Raw genomic sequence first — 21,905 nt, forward strand, 5'->3', positions numbered from 1 at the left:
CTGGTGAAAAATTGAAAAATGAATTGTGGCCCCCTCCTGCAGCATATAAGTTGCTCGTCTTTGTACGGCACCTTGGAGATTTACTACTCAATAAGAAGAAAACAATTCTGTGGTGTGCTGTCACGACTCGTCCTCGGGTGCTTTATTATGTCTATGTTACCATGGTTACTGTTCGCGTGGCCCCTCCCCTACTCACAATCACCTGCTTCTCGTTACCTGTCTCGTATTTAAGTCCTGCTTCCTGTCGGATCGTTTTTTTGTCTCATGTCTTTGTTGGTCAGTTCCGTTTCCGTTATCCAGTCCGTCGGTCAGACTTGTTGTTGGTTTTGCTTAGGATGTTATGTTAGCTGCATTTGGTCGCCCTGCTCCATTCCGATCTTTGACATGTGTGTGTGTGTGTCCTCAGATGAACCAGCAATGGAAGGTTTGGGAATGTCCCCTCACCTGCAGACTGGAGAGCTGCTCATCATCACCACAGTGCTGCTGCTGTGGGCAGGTCAGCTTCTCTTTGCTTTTTTTGTGTCTCCCATGAATCCACTTCAGCGTTGCTATCTACTCACGCATCTCTTTTCCCAGCCGTCATCGCTCTGTTCTGCCGGCAATACGACATCATTAAGGACAACGACTCAAATGGTACTCGAGAAAAGTCCAAGAGGCCGCTAGTTCCGGTCGCCTCCTCCTACTACAACGCCTCCGCCACTAGCTCTCCTATCTACCACAACGGCGCCATCCACAGTGGCAGGGTGACTCCTTTACTGTTATTGCCCTCATGGCTTTTTTGTTCTTTTTGCAGTGCCTACGCAATGCATAACAGGCAGATGAAAATATTGCCACTCACAACAGCTTCTGTGGGTGCTTCACATATCTCTTAGCAACTGTGCTTTCAGCCATCGGGGCTAATTATAAAACAAGTAGGCTAGAAACAGCGTATCCGTTCTTTATAATGCACCGTTTTTATGTACAGGGATGGGTGTGGCACCAAAAATATTGCATTTCAGGAAAAATCAGATATTCCTTAACATATTTTAGATCTTCCATTTTTTTTTCTTCTCAGCTGGCAGGCCAGCAAACTCACAGAAAAACAAAATCCCACAACTGGGAAGGGAAACGTAGCTTCTGCAAACATGCTAACCATTCAGTGAAGACAAAAATGGTTCATTACAATTATTTCAAATTTTGTAACATTCACTTCGTGCTTGGTACTTCTCAATGACAATCATTGTGTACAAAACGAGTGTAAATTGAGACAAATTAATTTTTCATGGTGTTGTAAGTATCCTATGCCGCCCTCTGCTGGATATAAGATGGCAATACCTCAATTCTTCCTGTCACCACCTATTACCCTTTCCGAGTGGAAATGAAGTGAATCTCTGTGTAAACCTTAACATTGAAATCTAATATCAAAATGAGAAATAGTAATTGTGACTTTTATTGTTTTATAGGGCCTTCAGTTTCACAGCCACAACGAAACAATTTTTTATACACTGTCAGAATATTATATTGACATACAGTAATCCCTCGTTTATCGTGGATAATTGGTTCCAAAAACCACCCGCGATAAGTGAAAGCCGTGAAGTACGGTCACCAACAAGAAGTACTGGGCAAGCTGAAGAGTTAGTAGAAAGATGCTAATTCGCGATCGTGCTAACACGCGAAAATGAACTTCTAAAAGAAATCAAACGAACATTTGGAGCAATACTACATTGTCCTAATGGTTAGACACATGCTTCCTCAATTTAGAAATTTTATTTTTACTTTTAATTTTTTTTTTTTTAATTTGGAAAAAAAAAATCCGCGATGTCGTGAAGCCGCGATAAACGAAACGCGAAGTAGCGAGGGATCACTGTATTGGTAATCTGGAGAGCCTGATGTGTGTGAAGCAATATTGAAGTGATTCACTGATGGCTTCTCGAATTGTCTCCCTCGCAGCTTCACAGAGCCTCGTCGTCTATCAGCATCATTCGAGTCTGAGAGCCGTCCACGGTTGCATCGATGTCCAGGGAGCTTGCCGCGATTTCATCGCAGAGACTAAACAGGCCTGTCGGAGAGCCGCACGGCTCCCTACTAATGAAAAAGTGAGAAAGAGGAAGTCGTCAACTCGTGACTTTGACCCTGGTTGTGGAGTGTGCAGCGTTTTCGCTTTCTCGTCTGCTCGAAGGGACTGGCCGGCTTCCTGCCATGATCCTTCGAAGACGGAAGTGAATATTTGCAAGCATGACGGGCAAATTTGGTTTTTTTCCTTTTTTTTTTTTTTGTCAGAGTGAGGAGCATTTCGCTTTTGCGCACTAACAGCTTTGGCTGAGCAGACGCAGGAGTTTTGTTTGTTTTCAATAACTACATGACTAGATTACTAACTATCATCGTAATGTATTTTATTTTGGAGGACTTTGGAGACCACCTTCAAGCATTTAAAAGACACATAGCAAATAATAAAAAGTATTGTAAGAAACAAAACAAAATAGCAATATAAAACAAGACTTACATAAGTTCTAACCATATTAGAGTTTTTTTTTATTTTATGTTTTTTTTATAAACACTGGGCCCCAAATATTTCCCAGAGCGATGTCACAAAAACGGATTGAGAAAGACAATTATTTAAATTTACTTCAAACACTTGACATGGTGAAGTCCGTCATAGTCATTTTCAGACCCCCCTCCAATGGACTATTCCATCTCATTGCACATGTGCAGATTTGATTCAGGAAGAAGGTTGCAGATGTTCCCCCAAAATTGCTGTTGGCCTGCTGTGAGAAAAATTAAATAGTGGAAGAAGAAAGCGAGAGAAAACCAAACCGCTGCAGCCATTTCCAAGGTGACACGGGATGTGCATAAATATTAACAATGGGAGCCAAACAAACAATCGGGCCAGTTGCAGTAGTGCTGCTGTGTCTGCAAGTCTTGCTCCTGGTACATCTTTTCTTGTCAGACTCCATGTAGAAGTGGGCGAAGCTTTTCACCACCAAGATGTGAGTATTAAAGATTTTGAAATGGTAAACTAGCACTAATGTTCTTGTCAATTACAATTGAGCACCCAGAAGGATCTTAAGGGCTTTATCTTGATCCAGCTAAGCGTGCTCGTAACCTTGAAACTTCATATGTCGAATAATAAGAAGCTCCTGTGCAAATTGATGCTGCTTATGTCTGATGTGACATCGAGAAACAGATGATGTATTGTACTGATGTATTTCCTAATTTAAACTAATTCAAGTTTGAACATGTCGTCGGTGGGTTTGGACTGTAATGACGAATATGAACTGCAGAGGGCGCTTAAGCTCTATCTTGACGCTTGCAAGCCTCAGACAAAAAATATTAATTCACAGCAGCGTTTGATATTAGTTTATGGAAAGCCGTTTGAACATTTATTTAATATTTTTTATGTCCACGTTAAGGTACAGTAATATGTTGTTTGTCCTCCGTATGAAGGTAATTCAGAGCATTGATAGACGTGCTACTCTGGTAAAACTGCCAAAATAAAAAAATAAAAATATTGAAGGAAAAAAATAATGGAAATCAAATTAATTAAATTTAATAAAATAGAAAACGAATAGAAAAAATATACATCTATATAAGTGACAAAGTGATTAAATTGTGAGGTGTAACCACTATTATCTTCCTACTTAAAAAAGATGAATACCAATGTCCACCACTGTGGCACATATTTGGCATATTTTCAAAAGAATTCATATTTCTGCTTCAATTGAAAAGTGGCAAATGCCATCACAAGGTCGGAGTTCAACAGATGAAGCACCGCGGGCATTGTGCGACCTTCTTTCTTAAACGCAAAATATGTTCCTGCTCTATTTTGCCTTCAGTCTTCACTACCCACATTAGATGGAACACAAAGAACAGGAAAAGGGGGCTTGGGCTCAGGTGAGGGTGTCTGAAGCAAAGGGCAGTTCAGACCCGCTCCACACAGCAAAATACCACAGCCCGCCCGAGGCCTGTCATCCTCAGTGACACCGAGCGAGAATTCGTCAGTGAGAATACGAGGGAGAGACAAAAGATCGATCAAGTGACTGAATCATATCTCAGCTGCTCATTAATGAGAATTGAATGTGACAGTATTTTACAAGCTCCCCCTCTCTGACATTCAGAGCAGTCATTAAGCCGAGCTGGTAGAAAGGGGGGGAGAGGGGTAGAGAAGGGGGAGTGGCTTTGAAACAGAACACCGACAAACAAGTTCAGCTGGAGGAAAAGGGTGAGTACTATATGTTGGATGTTCTTGCTCTGGTTGGTGGGGAATGAAGCAACGTAGCTGCCGTGGGTTCTTGTAGGATCTTCTAAAGAACACTTTTATTTCAGGAGCACATTTCATACACAAGGCAACTCAACAGACGAAAGCTCATCAGACTTGTTATGATTCTGATGATTATCTGACCATCAAGTGTGTTGCATATATTTGAAAAAAAAAAACATGCAGGACACTGGACCCTGCAGAACCAGGATTTAAGAGTGGAAATCGTCCATAGGTGTGAATGTGAGTGGGAGGCCTGTCCAAGAGGGTGTACCCTTCTTCTTCTTCTTCTTCTTCTTCTTCTTCTTCTTCTTCTTCTTCTTCTTCTTCTTCTTGTTAGCAGGGATAGACTCCAGCTCGCACCAACCCATTGAGGATCATCAGCAAACCAAAGGATGGATGTTACCAAATGATTGAATTCAAGCACTTCCACTGCAGGAAATCCCATAACTCACTTGAAGCCCACGACACATTCCAGTGTGAAAAGGACCTTTGTTGCCGGACACTCACCACACATTGTACAACGTGAGGAAGAATGTGATGAGGAATTCCCCACACCCTCCCCCCGAAAAAAAGAATCGGCTTGATTTTTAATGCATAAGACTCATAAAGGCCCTTTTAGTCGGGATTTTTTTCTTTTTTGTCTTTTTTTATTATACGCAGGCGTCTCGTTGAGTGGGAGCATATGTGCGATGCAGGTAAAATGTCAGGACACCTTACCGAATGACACTTCGTTCCACCTGCAGCAGTTATCTGGAAAGGTTCAAACCATAAATCTCAGTCTGGCTGTTGCTTTTTTTTTTTTTTTTAACCCTTCTTTGTCCTGTTGGGGGCACTAGTCTTTAATCGTTATTTGCATCATGAAGTGGCTTACAAGGAAGATTAACACGCAAAGCACAAAATATGATTTAGCTGGTCATATTGTGGCACCATTTTTTTATGTGGCGTGCCTGGACATTCTCAAGTGTGAAAAAAGATGCATTATATAGCGAACACATGACAACATTTGTCCTGTGATTAATTTCCACGCGCTTGCGGCCGTTCCCAGGGAAAGCGCACGAACAATCCACGGCCGTCGCCGCTGCGGCAAATTGTAATCGGAGGATTTAAAGCTGTCACTCAAATCTCGGCGTGACCTTTCACAAAAAAAAAAAAAAGTCCCGTCGTTTCACATACGTTCCCGTACTTGCATCCTCGACAGAGTTCATGATGAGAACATTTTGTTCGGCTGGAACTTGATCGGGTATCTTCCAATGTCACCCACAGGAAACCAAACCCTTATGTATAGTGTGACGTCATTTATTTGTTAATTTGAGTACAGGACACTCATAATAAATTAATTTATACTATACATTTTTTGGGGTGGATTTTTTTTTTCTTCTAAAATCTTGTCATCCATCTCAACCAACAAGTTTAAATTCTATAGCTTCAATTCAAAACTGCTCCAGGTATACGGTGGCATGTTCACATGACGCCCTGTCACCTGGTTGGTGCCCAGTGGGAATGATGTCAATGCATAACACAAAAACACACAAAGCTTATAGAGCAACAAGATACATTTAATTTGATAATTGCCTTGTTTCCTTAGAATACTGGCTCAAAAGTATTCTTACAGTCCAGGTGGGAAAAAAAATCTCAGAACATGATTCTCTTTGAGCCTATAGATAAAGCTGTAATTTCATCCCAAAGGAGACAATCAAACATGGCGATTTAAGACGGTTTTGCAATGAGCGATTGATGACAGGCAACATTGGCAGTTTGACGATCTTCGCTGTCAAAAAATGGAAGACAAAAAACGCACAGCTTGCTTGACGGGAGGGGTCACGTTGAAAACGGAGGCACGTGTTGACGTGAGATTCCAAGAATATGCATTCAAGTCACTTGGGAGCTTTTGCAGGAGAAACTTGAGGAACACCTTCAAGCTCAGTTTAGCCCTTGTAAAAAAAATAAAAATAGTCCAATGACGTGGTCGTCAGTATCTGGTGGTGGCTTTGCCTCAACCTGAGAAGGCACGCATCCAACATTCCTTTAACAAAACATTGAGTGTGCTCCGACTTGTTGAGATGTTGCACCTCGTTCACGGGATTAACACAGACTTCCCCTTTCACACGGAAATACAACTTCAAAAATAGAACAATACAATACTTTAGCATGCATTTTTTACTAAGTCATAAAAAATATAGAATCCCTCTTAAAACCCTGTTTTGCAATCAACGTAAATATTTCCATTACATCTTGGTAAATTTCTCTTAACTTTAAATGTCTATAATAAAAAATATATATGACATATATATATATAAATAATTTTAAATAAGAGCAGAAAGAGTACGGCTAAAGCTCACAACCTGTAAACATGAGTGTCAGTGGGAGTTTGCAGTTGCTGTGGCTAATGTTGACCAAGTTGACCACATTCAGCTTCCTAAAAAGTCTCGCTTGCATAAAAAGTTGGCTGCAAATCGGCAGTGAAGTGCTTGCACAAGATAGTGCGTGTACAATAACGCCAAACAATCAGATATATTTGCATGTCTGCGGATTGGCACGGCCTCTGGACAGCTAACTTGAGTTCTACAGTAGAGCGACGGTTTCACGTTCTAGAATGTGTGTACAAACTTTGATACGTGAAACCGCACTTGAGCACGAAATACACTTTCAATGGGGGAAAAGTTCTCGGGAGAAAGTAAGCGATGCATACACCTGAAAAATGGACATACTGAAAAAATGCTTGTTAGCATGTTTGCTAGCATGTTTGCTAGCAGGTTTGCTAGCATGCTTGCTAGCATGCAGCCTTTGAGCAAATTGGGCCACTAGTGCGCGAGGTTGGCTTAATTATTTTAACCCAGCAGAAGATTGGATTTCACTGAAAGGGAAAAGTTGCTTTTTCCTCTTAAAAAAATCCATTAGGTGTTAAGAAGCCAGCTTTGGATTTGAACCTTTTAGCCACAGCTAGCGCTGGGTGAGCTATTTCATCAAATTTGGGTTATTTTTGACCCAGACGTTTTAGGAGTGTGTCGGCTAATAATTTGTCCTAATCAGCGTCTTTGCCTGTTTTTCTTGCAATTAGGATGAATACAAATGTTGCAGCCCAAGAAGAAGACATTGTGAACAATACGATAAAGCACGAGATTCCGTTCCCAGAAGAAGAGCAGAATTGACAGCAATCAGTGCTGAGTTAAAAAAGTTTATAAAGGTAGAAATTTCAGATTTGATTTAAAAAAAAAAAAACATGCTATAAATTGTCACATTGTGCGCTATGAAACGTCGGAGGCACCTGATGCTGAGAAGAACGAATCAAGTTGCAGCCCATGAAAACAAACCTCAATCATTGGATTGCGTTCCAGGCCAAACACAGGCAGGAACAACTTGATTGCATTGTCATTCAAATGAGGTTGTTGACAGGAGAGCCCCACTCGGCCCGGGCTCGGGCTTAGACTCCGCCTCCGCTTCGGTCCACCGTCACGGGGCCCCTCATATCCAACGTTTCCTCGGCCGACTTCATCAAGATGGCCAGGCGGCTGTCGGACACGTGGCCCTTCTTGACGGCGCTCATCAACTAAATGACACATGATCAAGAGAGTGAGCGATCTGACTACCTTCACATGCTCCGATGAACCCAACACCTGATGACTTGCTAGTTTTTTTTCCTCAAAAGCGCCACCTGGGTCTGTTCGGCCCGCCTCGTTCCTTTCCTCTCGATCGCTACGAATAGCTAGCATAGTGACTGCCCAATTAAACAGCCGAGTAAATCGAGTAAACAAAAAAAAAAATGTAATTTTTTTTTGCTACGTAGCTCTGTGAGGGAGCCATTTTGAATATTGCCAAACTGTGACCTCAAAATTAGGCTAATGAACACTATCGAGGCTCTGAAACACGGCCAAAGGTAAATGCTAATGAGAACCGCTTTGTGGCTCACCGTGGCTCTTTCCTGATGTCTCGCTTAAGTTGATTTACATTCACGGCAAAGTTTAATAACTAACTTTTCACGCACGATCATGCGAGTGAAAACGAACCAAGTGGAAATAAGTGTTGACAAACTGGAAGAAAACGTTTCATGTCGTGTCTTCCCTGCCAACATTTTTCGTTTTGACAGTCTCGCCCAGTGCCGCTTTTAAAACATCATCCAGACATTTGGAGCGAGCTGGTTCCCTCCATCAATATTAGTCACCCGTTGAACAAGGCTTTGTATTTGAGAGTTGTTGAACGTCTTCCAGCACAAAAATATTCTGCTTTCCTGTGGCGAGTCCGAGCGGATGTGCGCTCAAGAGCAGCTCGCGCTAATGAAGACAAAAGAGTGTCATCACGTTCCCTCATAATGACTCTTTTTCTCAAGTCGAAGCATAAGTGAGAAAGTAATTTGCAGACGGATGGAAGCAGGTCTCATTACACCTGTCGCGCATTCTCCGTCCTAATTAAGTTGAGAGTTCACACCTGCTGTGCGGCAGGTCTGAGACGGACAATCACTTTTTCGCTTTTTTTCCACGTTTCCAGAATGTTCATCCGAGTATTTTTGCAGATTGTTGCGAGAAAAACAATTCGTACGACGACAGGCCGTCACGTACCTGGAGGAATTCACCTAATTCGATCTGTCCGTTCTTGTTGACGTCCACCTCGTTCAGAATTTCATGGAGGGCGTTCTCGTCGATGTGGACACTGATACTCTACACAGAGAAAAGAAAACCAGATGGAATCTTGACCCAGTTACATCAAAGACGATCAGAGGAGACTCACGTCGAGGACTTGCTGGACATCAGGCGTGGTGATGAATCCTTTACGTTCTTTATCAAACATTTGAAATCGCTTCTTGTACCTGCCGAGCACATCAAAGTCGAGCGCATTCCTTCTCGATGACTGACTCATGAGTTTATGGCAGACCTTTGGCCGGGGAACGCTCGTACCTGGCTATTTCCTGGTTGTCCAGGGTCATTTCGGATGTCTTGGTCAACTGCTCCGAACGGGATCGGTAGCCCATCTCTTGGTACAAGAACTTCTTGGCTGCTTCCAGCTCGGCCTAGATTTGAAAAAAGTCAATAGAATCACGGTCGATCTGGGATGTTTGGGGTTTTTTTCCCTCCCTTGAGTGACAATAAAGGCTCGGATTACAGGTACACAGTATTAGAGTCTAAGGCGTGGACTTCCCTATTGTGCTGATAGAAAACCCAAGTGGGGATTCCACCAGTTTTCAAAAGAAAATAGTTGCGGGTTTTGGTACCGTCTTGCGCTCTTGGCTCCAGCCCAACTCCTTGGCCATGATCTGCACAATGCGCGGGAGGGCCTCGTCGGCCGCCTGCACATTCAGGAAGCCCAGTCGTGTCCGCCGGGCGATGAGGTCAATGGCGGTACAGGCGTATTCCTTGATGGCGTACAGCACCTGCGACGGGACGTAGACCGTGACGACGACGATGACAACATTTGGACGCCGTGGCGCTTCACCTCAGCCTCGATGTAGGGGAACTCCGACACCAGCCTTTTCCCAACTATCGGCCATCTTCGTCCTGTGACCATGGCCAACTTGGCCACGTCGTACGCCTTCCCTCCATACGTGGAAGCCAAATGTTGTGCGACCTGAACAGAAGGTCCAGTATGCTTTTAATTGACCTCCAATTGCAAGAATGATGGATTATTTTTTTGGAGCACCTTGTTGTCGAGATGTCTACAGAATACACAACAGCGTTTTGCTATTCAGATCGTCGGCTTACCCATCATGCAAAAGGGCAAACACTGTCCAAATATCAGCAGTGACCTTTGAAGAATATTCCGTAGCGCCTCCGAGCGCTTTTAATAAGGAGTAAGTGAACCGCACCATGACTTTGCTCCACTGAAACAATGTTCTAGCGAATTTAATGGGGGGGTAGTGGCTAACTGTTGCCGATGTAAATCAATGGATCGGATGGACTTCATGCTAATGCCGTTGTTCGGCATACAGGCTCTTGACGTGTCAAGTCTTGGAAATGTCGACGTCGTTAAAGTCAACATCGAGGTGGAAGCGGTCAATGTAGGCGGCTGGTTCTGAAATTCTGGTCTGGTACGATTGGGCTATGACTAAATAGAACAAACAAAAGCATCCTACTTCCTGCTCCAAGCCGTAGTCCTGCACCAGACGGATGTAAAGTGTTGGTGTCCAGTCTTTGGAGCCCTCTAACATCAAGCCCACAGTCTTGCATTTCTCAGCTGGGAGGCCATGTCTTTTGATGGCAGCGTCCAAAGTCTCCTCAGCCATGGATCTGTAGGTGGTCCACTTACCACCTGCGGACGCAAGCGCCATTGAAATAAAAGTGGCCCAATGAACCGTTCGCCCCAAACACAAAGAAGCTGACCCGCAATGGTGACCAGTCCGCTGTCACTGATGCTGACAATGTGGTTACGGCAGATGGACTGAGTGTCTTTGGAGTTGGGGTCCGTCACCAGAGGGCGGATTCCGCTCCACGCTGCCAAGACGTCGCCTCGTCTCACTGCGGTGTAACAAAGTTTCATTTGCGTTTGATGAGCTCCCGGACCAAACTGCAGTTCCTACCTTCCACGTCGGGGCTCAGGTAGTTGCGGACCTCATTCAGGATGAAGTTGATGTCGTCCTCGCCGGGGATGGGGTGGGCTGTCACTGTGGTGGGAGTGTCTGTGGTTCCAGCGATGGTCATCTTCTCCCAAGGCAGGAAGAAGATGACCCGGCCGTCACTTGTGGCCGGGTCCAACAGGCCCATGTTATCGGGGCTGTGTGACAAAAAAAAAAAATCAGTCGGATGAGCTGAAAAGTGTGCCTGCCGTGTATCGAACGGTCCAGACCTGTAGTAACCCGGGATGACGATATGCACGCCGGCACTGGGCTGGCAGATGTTTTGGGTTTCCTGGTTATCCATCTTCCTCACCGAATCCGTGAAGGGCCCGGTGGCGTTGATGACACATTTGGCTTTGACATCGAATTCCTCGCCTTCGACAGGTAAGCAGTGACGAAACGTGATCGACAGCCCAATGCTTCTCTCGACGGCTAGTGAGAAATCTTTGCCCACCTGTGAGAAGGTCCCGGCAGTGTGCCCCGCATACCGTCTCGCTTCCGGTTTGCGGGTCCTTTTTCTTCAGCAGGTGAACCACCTCGGTGTAGTTGGCCATGGCGGCACCGTAGCGGGCTGCGGTGAGGCCGATGGCTAAGTTCATACGGGCGTCGTTGTGTTGCCCTGCGGGGCGACGGACGGGGAAAGGAAAAATAAAAGCACATTGGTTGTTCCTTGGTGAAGACAACAGACAGGAGGCAGAAGACATTTGTTGCGTAGACAGTCCGACCAATTGCATCGCCGGAGAAAAGGTCAGACTTTGGAAATGTCACAAGCGTGATTGTACCAGATGGCAGAAATTAAGGGAAAAAAAAAAAAACATCCTCCACTCCGGCTGTCGGGGCTGCAGAAGGCTGACGGAATGTACAACAGAAATGCTTTGCATTATTTCTCAGAAGGTTCTGATCCACAAATCACTGGCTGGACCGTCACCATTAAAACCCAAAACAACTTTTCTATCATGGAGGCAACGGTAGGACCGTTAACAACATGTTTATTTTGGGTGACTCAAAGCAATTTTACTTTCAGCTTTGGCTTTCCTGGAAATCTTCATCACCGCATATTTCTCTGAAGGCATCTCAGCAGAAAAGACCAAGGTCAAACTACTCAGCTCTTCAAAAATAAACTATAAACTCTACTAAAAAAAAAAAATGTCCGCCGCTTACCATCGTAATAGACGATGGCTCCCACCAGCTTGTCCTTCTTCAGCATGGGAAAGAACTCCAAGGCTTTGGTCTTACTGAGGACGTAACTGCTCTTTAAGCACTGAACGCCGGCCACCAGGTCGTACATCTTGATGCCCGCCCAATAATACGGAAGCTGCCACCATCTGGGATAACCCGTGAGAACGGTGAGGAACGATACATGGATTGGAAAAATCCAAATGAGTACCAACCCACTTGTAAACAGGAAGCATGATTGGAAGTGGCGCTGACAGGTGAGGAGCAACCTCCAGAAGGTTGGCTCGCTCATGGAGGGCTTCTTTCACCATCATGTACTGTTGTGGGAGATATCCACTCAAGAAACATCTGGATAATAAACCGAGGAACTTCGGCATTCCATACCTGCTCATAGTCGAGTTTCATGATGGCCTTTTGGAGGTAGCGAACGCCGCCGTGAATGAGTTTGGTGCTCCGGCTACTCGTGCCGGAAGAGAAGTCGTCTCTTTCCACGAGAGCAGTCTGAAGGTCTACAGAGGAGAATGCTCACAGGGAACATCTTGACAAGAATTTGAAATGTACTGAAGGTTCTTACTGCGCGTGACAGCATCTAAGGCACATCCCACACCCGTGGCTCCGCCTCCAATCACCAGGACGTCAAAGTCTTTGTCTTTCAGCGTGGCGAGCTGGGCCCGCCTCGAGGGAAGCTCGTGGCGAAAGGGAGCCTTCAGCTCGGCTTCTGCCGCCACGCGAGCTAACCGAGCCTGGATGTGACGCAGACGGGCGCGGAAATTACTCCACGTTGGTTTTTAGAAGAAAGTTAGCGGGCCCGTGGATCTGCTGCGACCTGAGGCATGCTATTCGCGTTAAGCTACGAGAAACAAAAGCAAAGCTCTTCTACGTTCTATCCAAGTTCAAAATGAATGTTAGCAAAAAATTAACTAGCGCTGTTAATGTTAAGCTGCAAAGTGTGCGCTTGTCTTCTCGTTGTCAGCGTTGATAAAAATCCAGATTTAGGGGGAGGGGGGGGTCGAGGCTCGGTGCGACCTGCTGCAACATGCAACTTGCAAAAACACACAACACAAATCATCGCAGTCATTCATGTCCTGCATTTGATTAGGGAATGATTTGAAGTCATAATCACAACAACAGTCCCCCCTCTGACACCAGGACGTGCCATCTCACCTAGCTAATGAAATATTTATTCCATTTTTTTTTTTTTTCGCTCCGAGTTTAATGATTGCATCAAGCTGCTTGAGAGCACATGCGCCATTTGACTTGCAAATGCGAGCAGGCTTTTGCAATTTGCTACTGAAATCATCGTCTCTCTCTCTGTGATGATAGGTAGAAAAAATAAAAATAATATCAGCACAGAGCTAAATGTTGGGGATTAGAATTACTGGGATTAGAGGCATGCATGATTACAAACTATTGTGGAAATGATTAGATTTCATCAACATCGGCTTCTTGCTTACCGATCCGTTCTTGGTTGGGTAGGCGGTGACAGGCAAGAGAAAGACATTATTGCAACGGGACACAAACAAAGTTCACATTAGCACGCACAGTTAAATAAAGGCTGCTATGTGGTAGCTCTGCGGATGTTCAAATATAGGTCTACGTCGGGTCAAAGGTCGAGGGGAAACCCAGCTGCTCGCCCCTCTCGGATGACGAAAGCGTCAAGGCTGGACACTAAAACATCAAACGTGGAGCTATAAGATGCCCCCATGAGGCTTTGTGGCAGGGCAGGGCGTGTTTGTTTATTTATAAAACACCGGGCTGCTTTGACAGCATCTTAGAAATGCCGACACAAAATGAAGTCGAGACGAAAAAAGGTGAAAATGACAAATGAAATCGAGGATGTACAGTAGAACCTGATGGTAGTTTTTTTCCCCCATTGAAATGAATGGTACCTCAATTATTTCGGGGCAAAGATTTTCATTTGTGCGTGTGTATCGATTATCTTTTTTGGAACCCGTCATTTTCCTTGTAAAAGGGTCTTTGGATTTTTTAAAGGCGCACTGTGTTTTGCAAAACTGCACAACAATTTTGGCTCGGACTACACTTCCTTCCTTCCTTCTTTCTTTCCTTCCTTCCTTCCTTATTTTCATCCTTCTTTCCTTCATTATTTTCTTCCCTCCTTCCTCCATTATTTTCTTCCTTCCTATTTATTTATTTATTTACTTATTTATTTATTTATTTATTTATTTTAATAATTAATACCTGAAATTGTCCTTCCTTCATATTTATTTATTTATTTATTTATTTATTTATTTATTTATTTATTTAAGTAATAATAGTCCTACCTGCAATTTTCCTTTTCTTAGAAACCATTCCCAGTGCAAATCAAAAATGAGATGAGTCACCAGTGACTAAGCAGCATGAGAAAGCACAATCTACCCCTTTCCGTGCTTTCATGTCATCTAAAGTAGTTCCTGACACAAAAATTGTACATGAATCAAAGTAATTTTTCTCTGAAAACGTTGCACAGATTTCTTTTTAAAGTGCTGTGATGAATTCATCTTAAGCAGTGGAGGAGCTTAATTCTTCACATGTAAGGAAACACGATCTTTCTGTGCTTCGCACGAAGGTTATAAAACCCTGCAAGATGATTTATCACTAGTGTCACATGTATAGACTGTGTGGCGTGTAATGGGGTGGCGGGACAAGAAAAGTTAAGAACGGGAAAGAATGAATGTTGTATGGCTCTGGTGTTGTAGAAAAAAAAAAAAAAGGAATGACCTGCAAGGAATGACCCAACCCTTTTTAGCCACACCTCCAATAAATGACTTTTCATTTTAGTAAGTCACAGGAACAAGTGACCCACGTTTAAAATGAACACTCTTTCACGCGTAACATCTGGCAAACATATGAGGTACAAATAGGGTAGTATATCCTAAAGGCATCAATTACATTCCAACATCCTGATGCAACATGCTATATAAGACTTTTTCTCAACTCAACAATGTTCATTTGCAACTTACCTGCTTCTTCCTATATTCTACGAGCTGTGACAGACCAAAAACGGTAGCGACGGCTCCGCCGCCGATCATAGCCGTCCGTTTGAGCGCCTTCCTGAACGCCATATTCCCTGCAAAAAAAAGCAACGTGTTATGAGGGGTACGTATAGGAGGCGTGCCAACCTCAAACTGGAGTAAGGAGGAGCCCAACAAGTGGTGAATGCTGCGGTTCTGTTTAACCCAGATTGGGTCTGTGAAACCCATTTTCAGTTTTTATTTAAAAAAAAAAGAAAAGTTTTTCTCCAACCTGGAATTCACCGGCTTTAGCTCATTTTCTTGCATTTATATTATATTATTAATGAGTCTAATTATTTCTGATTTGCAAAGTCTTGGGTTAGGCTTCCTGTTCTAATGGGGAGGACTGCTTTTCATACTTTATTTCCTGAGGATTAATGTTTAATAATGGCCGAACTAATTGTGTGAGTTTTCTTATTTCTGATAGTGTATTTATTTTTTAACACAACTTGGCTTGGCAGCTCATTAGAAAAAGCTACACTGTAATGTGAATGCAAATAATGACAATAATGAGGCCGGGGGTTAAGAAGGCGAGGCTGGATGAGCCGGCTCGTCCACACTCAGTCACGCTGCTGAGGGAAGGCGCCAATGCTGGGCCAGCCCCGGGGCTCAGCCGACATGCACAAAATTATGAGTCAGCATCGGAGGGCGTAGTGGGGCTTTCTGGGTGGCTGTAGTAATGCCAAACGTGTTATTGTGACGAGAAGTCTCCTGCACTGAGCGCTCATCTTAAGCTGACATCTTGCTATGGATTACAATGCTCTCCGGTTTGATCTTTGGGGGGAGACGAACGCTGACGAATAAAGTGATGTGAAAATGAAAGAGGGGCAAAAAACACAATGCGTCATACAAACTGACTAGAGCAGAAAGGAGATTTCCTGTTTTTGTTGTGGGTTTTTTAATTTAAAATCTTTTTTTTTCATGCGTAATAACACAAGGTTATTACAGTACTGGCTTCCGAGGCGCGAACTACATTATGTCTTTTGACAAACGGACCATAAAGATGTTGAATAATAATTGAGATTATAAATGACTCTAAAGATGAGGCGCTTTTCACTTACAGATTGCCTTGTTTGGGGCTTGATAAACGGTCGCTCAGGGCGATGCAGGGCGGAGAACGAGGCATCGGTTGTCCTAGCCTGTCTGGTAGCCCGATGAGTTTGACAGCTTCAACCAGGAAGTGGAGCTACGTTTGAATGACGTGAGCTTCCACCAATCAGAGTACGCGCGTCTGCTCTTTTTGTCCAATCACAGCTCGGAATAGACGACCTTGCCTTTGCATGACGTAACGAAGCAGCGGCTTGCTCAAGTCCCCCAACGTCCTTCGAGGGATCATTACAAAGAGCCAAGTGCCACCAGCTGTCGTCTTTTGGCACACAAAATATTAACAACACGTCATACAGTATTACGTTGCCATTACAATTGTATCTTTTAAAGGAGTGGTTTCGCCCAAGCGTTCATCAAACACCACACAGAAATTTTATTTCTAAAGTAATTTAAAATTATTGTAAGACAGTCAGCCGTATTACGCGCAGATTCGTTGTACTTGCATATATTAAATATATTGCACAAAAAATACCTTAAAACAAACCTCACCCCATTAAAAAGATGCTGAAGGGTCAGAGAGATAGAGAGAGAGAGAGAGAGAGAGAGAGAGAGAGAGAGAGAGAGAGAGAGAGAGAGAGAGAGAGAGAGAGAGAGAGAGAGAGAGAGAGAGAGAGAGAGAGACCCCACACACACATGCGTAATGGTTGTGGCGCACGCGTACGCACCACCCACACAAAAGCACATTGTCGGTGTCTCTGGAACCCAAATCTGCATTTGCCACCAGCAAGTGGACTTCATGATCGCTGCACGGCAAAAGACTTGCAGCCGTTTTGGATTACATTCCGTCAACCAAGATTGAAGGTAAATTACCAGAATATTGTCTGATATTCCGAATCAATACATTTTTATTTTTAGTGTGTAATATACTCTACTGCACTTTTTAAATCCAATTTCAGTGACCATGCCATGCGTGCAGACGCAATTCAGCTCCTCTCCTCCAGGAGCCAGCCCGGCGTCTCAGAGCGCCGTCGGAGAGCGGAGCTGTGATTTCATCACTCCGGAGTTTGTCAAGTTCAGCATGGACCTTGCGAACAGTGAAATCTCAGCTTCGCCGTCGGGCGCAGAAGCTTACAGCTGCGGCTACGACGTCAAGCCCCAGTGTCTATTCCAAATGCCGCATCACCGGGAGCTGTCGTGCGTCAAGACGGAAGATACGCGTGGTTGCCCAGCGAGATTTCAACCTGGGCAACATCTGCAGGCGGCTGATTTGCTCTCCTCCACCAGTTCCGTTTACTATTACCAATCTTCATCCTCGCGCGCACCCATCATGCCCAACTTTCAAAGTCCACCAATATGGGAGGACTCTGGTCCTCTGATCCCTCAAGACTATTCGGCACAGAGGAAAAACTCCTTATCCAGATTCTCACTGTTTTCCATCAAACATACTGAAGAAGACAATCGGAACTTTTCAAGCCCCATGAAATTTGATCGCCCTTTCCACCTGTCCACCAATGTGGACCAAGCGCTGGACTCTTCGGGTCTTTTTTGCTGTACCGGACTGCAGGGGTGTGCGGGGTTTCACCCTCTGCAGCTCGCCCATACTCAGCACTTAAGGAACAACCTGAGTCCTTCCACGTGCACCCCCAGCCGAGGACGACCGAGCGCGGAGGGATTGTGCGCGGTGTGCGGGGACAACGCAGCCTGCCAGCACTACGGAGTGAGAACTTGCGAGGGATGCAAAGGATTCTTCAAGGTGGGGTGTACATTTACCTCAACGATATTTAGGTGTTTCCGATATTTCAGATTAGTACCCAGTTGATTGTCATTTATGCCACTGGATAAACACATGTTATGCGTAAGAGCCAGAGACACGATTTTTATTGTTATTATTTTTTGGTGAAAGCTGCAAGCTATATAGACACCATATTGAAAATATTACATTTATTTTGGAGCAGGGGGGTCCAAAAGCCAGCCAGGGGGCAAAGTCACAGCTGCTGCTGTATTTAAAAAAAATAGAAAGACTTTATGTGTTGAAATAATTCAAATGATTACTTAAAATAAAAAAATGACATAAAGATTAAATTATTCCCAGATTTTACCTTTTGTATTTGAATGGATGTTTTGAAAATGTAAAAAAACAAACAAACAAAAATGAGTTCAAGGAAATATTCTCACCTTTCTTAGTTTTAAATAGTTAAAATAATATTTATTCAAGTGGCGGGTTGTCACACGAGTCCAATAATATTTTTTTAAAAAAACTTAAATTTAAATAAATAAATAGAAAAGTTGAATATGCAGTTTGGGCATACAAAACATTTTGAATCTACTAACCCTGTATGCCGGGCGGCTCGGTGTTGCACTGGTTAGCACGTCCGCCTCACAGTTAGGAGGGTGCGGGTTCGATTCCACCTCCAACCCTTCCTGTGTGGAGTTTGCATGTTCTCCCCGGGCTCGCGTGGGTTTTCTCCAGGCACTCCGGTTTCCTCCCATATCCCGAAAACATTCTCCGTAGGCCGATTGAGCACTCCAAATTGTTCCTAAGTGCGAGTGCAAATGGTTGTTCATCTCCGTCTGCTCTACGATTGGCTGGCAACCGGTTCAGGTTGTCCCCCACCTGATGACTGCTGGAATAGGCTCCAGCACGCCCGTGGGGACAATGGCTCTTTACCAAAGTAAATAATAATAAAAATAGATTTTACCTCACATGCCCGCTTTTGACCTCATGCCCCGAATGTTGACAGGGCTAAATGTCCTGTTTGAAACCCACCATTGACGTGCTACGAATAAGAACCCCTCTTTGCTCAAGATTCCCCGGACAATTAACTCAATTATGAATGCCCACGACCTCCGTATTTACCCAGACCGACCTGTCGGCACACCGTATGCCATTAGGCGCCTCGCAGCTCCCACTGGACCGAGAAGGACCGAGCTGCTTCTTTTCAAAAAGCCTTTTGCCATTTCTTTCCACACAAACATCTCAGCATGCTTAGATCTTCTGATCAAAACACAAATGGAGAAGAACCGTTACACACTTTGCTATCACTGTGACCAAAATATCGACCCACACTTTTTGTCAATAGAAGGTTTGACTCAATGTTGTCATCTCCCTCCAGCGCACAGTGCAGAAAAATGCCAAGTATGTGTGTTTGGCGGCCAAGAGTTGCCCCGTAGACAAACGAAGGAGGAACCGCTGCCAGTACTGTCGCTTCCAGAAATGCCTGGCGGTCGGAATGGTCAAAGAAGGTAACCTTTGAACCTTGCCGGTATGTTTCTTGTAACATGACCTCATGTTTGAATCTTCATACTCTGCAGTAGTGCGGACAGACAGTCTAAAAGGTCGCAGGGGTCGTCTTCCTTCCAAATCCAAAGTTCTCCTCGACTCGTCCCCGCCGATTAACTTGCTGCTGAGTTCCCTCGTCCGAGCGCACGTGGAGTCCAACCCGTCGCCCTCGCGCCTGGACTACGGCAAAGTAAGAAAAGTTCTTCAGCTTAGGAGCTTTCATTCCACAGATGACTCACTTCTTCATTTGTGCAGTTCAAAGAAAACCCGGAAAGTCCTCCGGGAGATGATGCTCACCATGTACGTCAGTTTTACGGACTCCTGACCCGATCGATGGAAGTGATTCGGGCGTGGGCGTTAAAGATTCCGGGATTTGTCTCTCTGACCAAACACGATCAAGACCTTCTGTTCTACTCGTCATTTTTGGAGCTCTTTGTGCTACGTCTGTCATACAGGTAAATCGAACGAATGAAATGTGGTCATAAAAACAAACGAGGATTATTTACACGCCATGATTTGGTCTCAGATCGAACCCCGATGAAGATAAATTGATATTCTGCGACGGCTCCGTGTGGCACCGCCTCCAATGTCTGCGGGGATTTGGCGAGTGGATTGATAGCATCGTCGAGTTCTCCAACAATCTACACAGGATGAATTTGGACATCTCCACCTTCTCCTGCATATGTGCCCTCGCCTTGGTCACTGGTGAGATGATCCAAGTGCTCCTTTCAATTTCTGTGCACAAAAGTAAATACTAGGAACGTAGCAATTGGTGTCAAGGAAGTCACATCATCTGTTATGCTAGGCTATATGACGTGCTAACATCTGATGTGATGTTTTTGGACAGAGCGACACGGGCTGAAGGAAGCGCGGAAGGTGGAGGAGCTGCAGAGTAGCGTGGTCCAATGTTTGAAGGACGGCAGCGTGTATGCAGATAGAGACGCCAAGCATTTGTACAGACTGGTGGAAAAGCTTCCTGAACTTCGCACTTTGTGCATTCAAGGCCTGCAGAGGATTTTTTATTTAAAGTTGGAGGATCTGGTGCCGCCACCCGCAATCATAGATAAGTTATTCCTCGACACGTTGCCCTTTTGAAGACGCCAGAGGATACGTTCAAGGACAATGGTAGAAGTTTTTCCCGTGTTGATTGATGATTTGTTGGAGATCAGAAAGACATTTCATTCTTATTGACCTCTTCATGTTAAATGTGAATTTTGATTTGATTGTGATTTTTATGCAATTTCTTCCTTTCCCTTCTCCCTTTTTTTAAATAGGAAAACTGAATTTGCAAAATCATAATTGACGTGTGAATATGAATGTGGAAATCCTGTCCTCAGGAGGCTTTTGTTTATATTTGTAATGGTCTTGTCACGTTTAATTGAATAAATCACCTTTGAGGGCTGCTGGACTCATTCATATCAGATCAAGAAGCTGTGAAAAAAAGGGGTCAACTTCACATGCAAGGGGTCGACGAAAGGTCACTAAATCAATAAAGGTTTATCGGCAGCCAATTTAGTATTCTGATTAGGATAGTGATTGATGTTTGGAGGAAATGTACCAATTAACTATAGTAATATCAGTACGCAGAGCTACTGTGTGATAATGAATACATTAATATTTTTACTCCTACTCCTACTCATAATAATAATAATAATAATAATAATATTAATAATAATAATAATAATAATGATGATTAATAATAATAATAATACAATTATTAATAATAATGACAATTATCATTATTATTATTTTATCATTACTATCAATTATTAATTATTAATTATTACTAATAGTAATATAATAATAGTAATAATAATAAATAATAATAATGACATACCAACAAGACAGACTAACAGACTAATAGACAGACAGACTAATAGACAGACAGACAGACAGACAGACAGACAGACAGACAGACAGACAGACAGACAGACAGACAGACAGACAGACAATATCAATATCAATCCAATATCAAATTCCTCCTCACAAGGCCCTCGCTGATGTCAGCATTTTTGCATCCTCCAATTCTAATAATCAGCATTTCTCGTGTCACGTATTTTAATTAAATGTTTTTCATTTCTGTTGCGCTATTAAATAACTATTTCTTGCGCACTGCACCTGAAAATGTACCTGCGACTGAATAGTATTGATGATTTCTATAAATACGACGTAACAGCGGTGCTATCAAAGCGTGAATTAAATTGTGTAAATTGCCACTGGGTACACCAGCAGTGTTCCAGTGAAGCAGCCACCACTTCCCAACTTTAAAAATAATATATATTTTTTTTTCCTCCAGGATGCTGGAGACCTTTCAGCCTCCGGGCCGGCTTGTGGCCACACGGCAACATCAAATAATATTTTCATCAGTTTGTCAGCGCTCACTTTCATCTCTGCACCCATCCGGCATCAATACAGCTTAAAGCTTTATCGGCACCATGCAGCACAGAGCCCCCCTGAGCACCGGACCACCACTGATGGGTCAAAAGGCTCGCACCCCTGCTGACTTTCAACATGTAATCCATCGCAGATTTCAACCAATTACCGATCAGGGGCAGAGATGGTGAGTAGCTTGTTGACTCGCAAACATATAACACGCTTGCTCTATCCTAGCGA

At 43.8% G+C, this 21,905-nt stretch overlaps 3 protein-coding genes across 6 annotated transcripts in view; 2 read left to right on the forward strand and 1 right to left on the reverse strand.

Moving 5' to 3' along the window:
* The window catches only part of LOC125988295 (fibronectin type III domain-containing protein 4), an 11,475-nt gene extending 8,261 nt beyond the window's left edge, over positions 1-3,214 (forward strand). For both annotated transcript variants that reach the window (XM_049753333.2, XM_049753332.2), the window contains 3 exons: positions 407-496; positions 577-743; positions 1,930-3,214. In XM_049753333.2, coding sequence (XP_049609290.1) covers positions 407-496; positions 577-743; positions 1,930-1,971 — 299 coding nt within the window. In that variant the 3' untranslated portion in view covers positions 1,972-3,214. The remainder of the gene's footprint in view (positions 1-406; positions 497-576; positions 744-1,929) is intronic.
* A 2,558-nt stretch (positions 3,215-5,772) lies between these two features.
* gpd2 (glycerol-3-phosphate dehydrogenase 2 (mitochondrial)) lies at positions 5,773-16,170 on the reverse strand. Its single transcript, XM_049753242.2, has 17 exons — positions 16,027-16,170; positions 14,915-15,021; positions 12,529-12,697; positions 12,339-12,463; positions 12,174-12,271; positions 11,940-12,103; positions 11,233-11,397; positions 11,009-11,153; positions 10,743-10,936; positions 10,546-10,680; positions 10,299-10,474; positions 9,662-9,793; positions 9,441-9,599; positions 9,127-9,239; positions 8,960-9,038; positions 8,791-8,889; positions 5,773-7,784 (listed from the first exon to the last, which is right to left on the reverse strand). Exons 2-17 carry the CDS (start codon positions 15,014-15,016, stop codon positions 7,659-7,661), a joined length of 2,181 nt encoding a protein of 726 aa, XP_049609199.1. The 5' UTR covers positions 15,017-15,021; positions 16,027-16,170; the 3' UTR covers positions 5,773-7,658.
* Positions 16,171-16,597: 427 nt separating this feature from the next.
* Positions 16,598-20,693, forward strand: LOC125988273 (nuclear receptor subfamily 4 group A member 2). Of its 3 annotated transcripts, none has more exons than XM_049753255.2 (7): positions 16,598-16,873; positions 16,969-17,765; positions 19,126-19,255; positions 19,325-19,482; positions 19,548-19,747; positions 19,819-19,997; positions 20,140-20,693. In XM_049753255.2, exons 2-7 carry the CDS (start codon positions 16,974-16,976, stop codon positions 20,385-20,387), a joined length of 1,707 nt encoding a protein of 568 aa, XP_049609212.1. In that variant the 5' UTR covers positions 16,598-16,873; positions 16,969-16,973; the 3' UTR covers positions 20,388-20,693. The 3 variants fall into 3 exon arrangements, with proteins under 3 accessions (XP_049609212.1, XP_049609214.1, XP_049609213.1); XM_049753257.2 differs by having other exon boundaries at positions 19,328-19,482; XM_049753256.2 differs by having other exon boundaries at positions 16,598-17,765.
* Positions 20,694-21,905: the final 1,212 nt, after the last annotated feature.

The sequence above is a fragment of the Syngnathus scovelli genome, chromosome 2 (assembly GCF_024217435.2).
Source record: "Syngnathus scovelli strain Florida chromosome 2, RoL_Ssco_1.2, whole genome shotgun sequence".
Classification (NCBI taxonomy): Eukaryota; Metazoa; Chordata; class Actinopteri; order Syngnathiformes; family Syngnathidae; genus Syngnathus; species Syngnathus scovelli.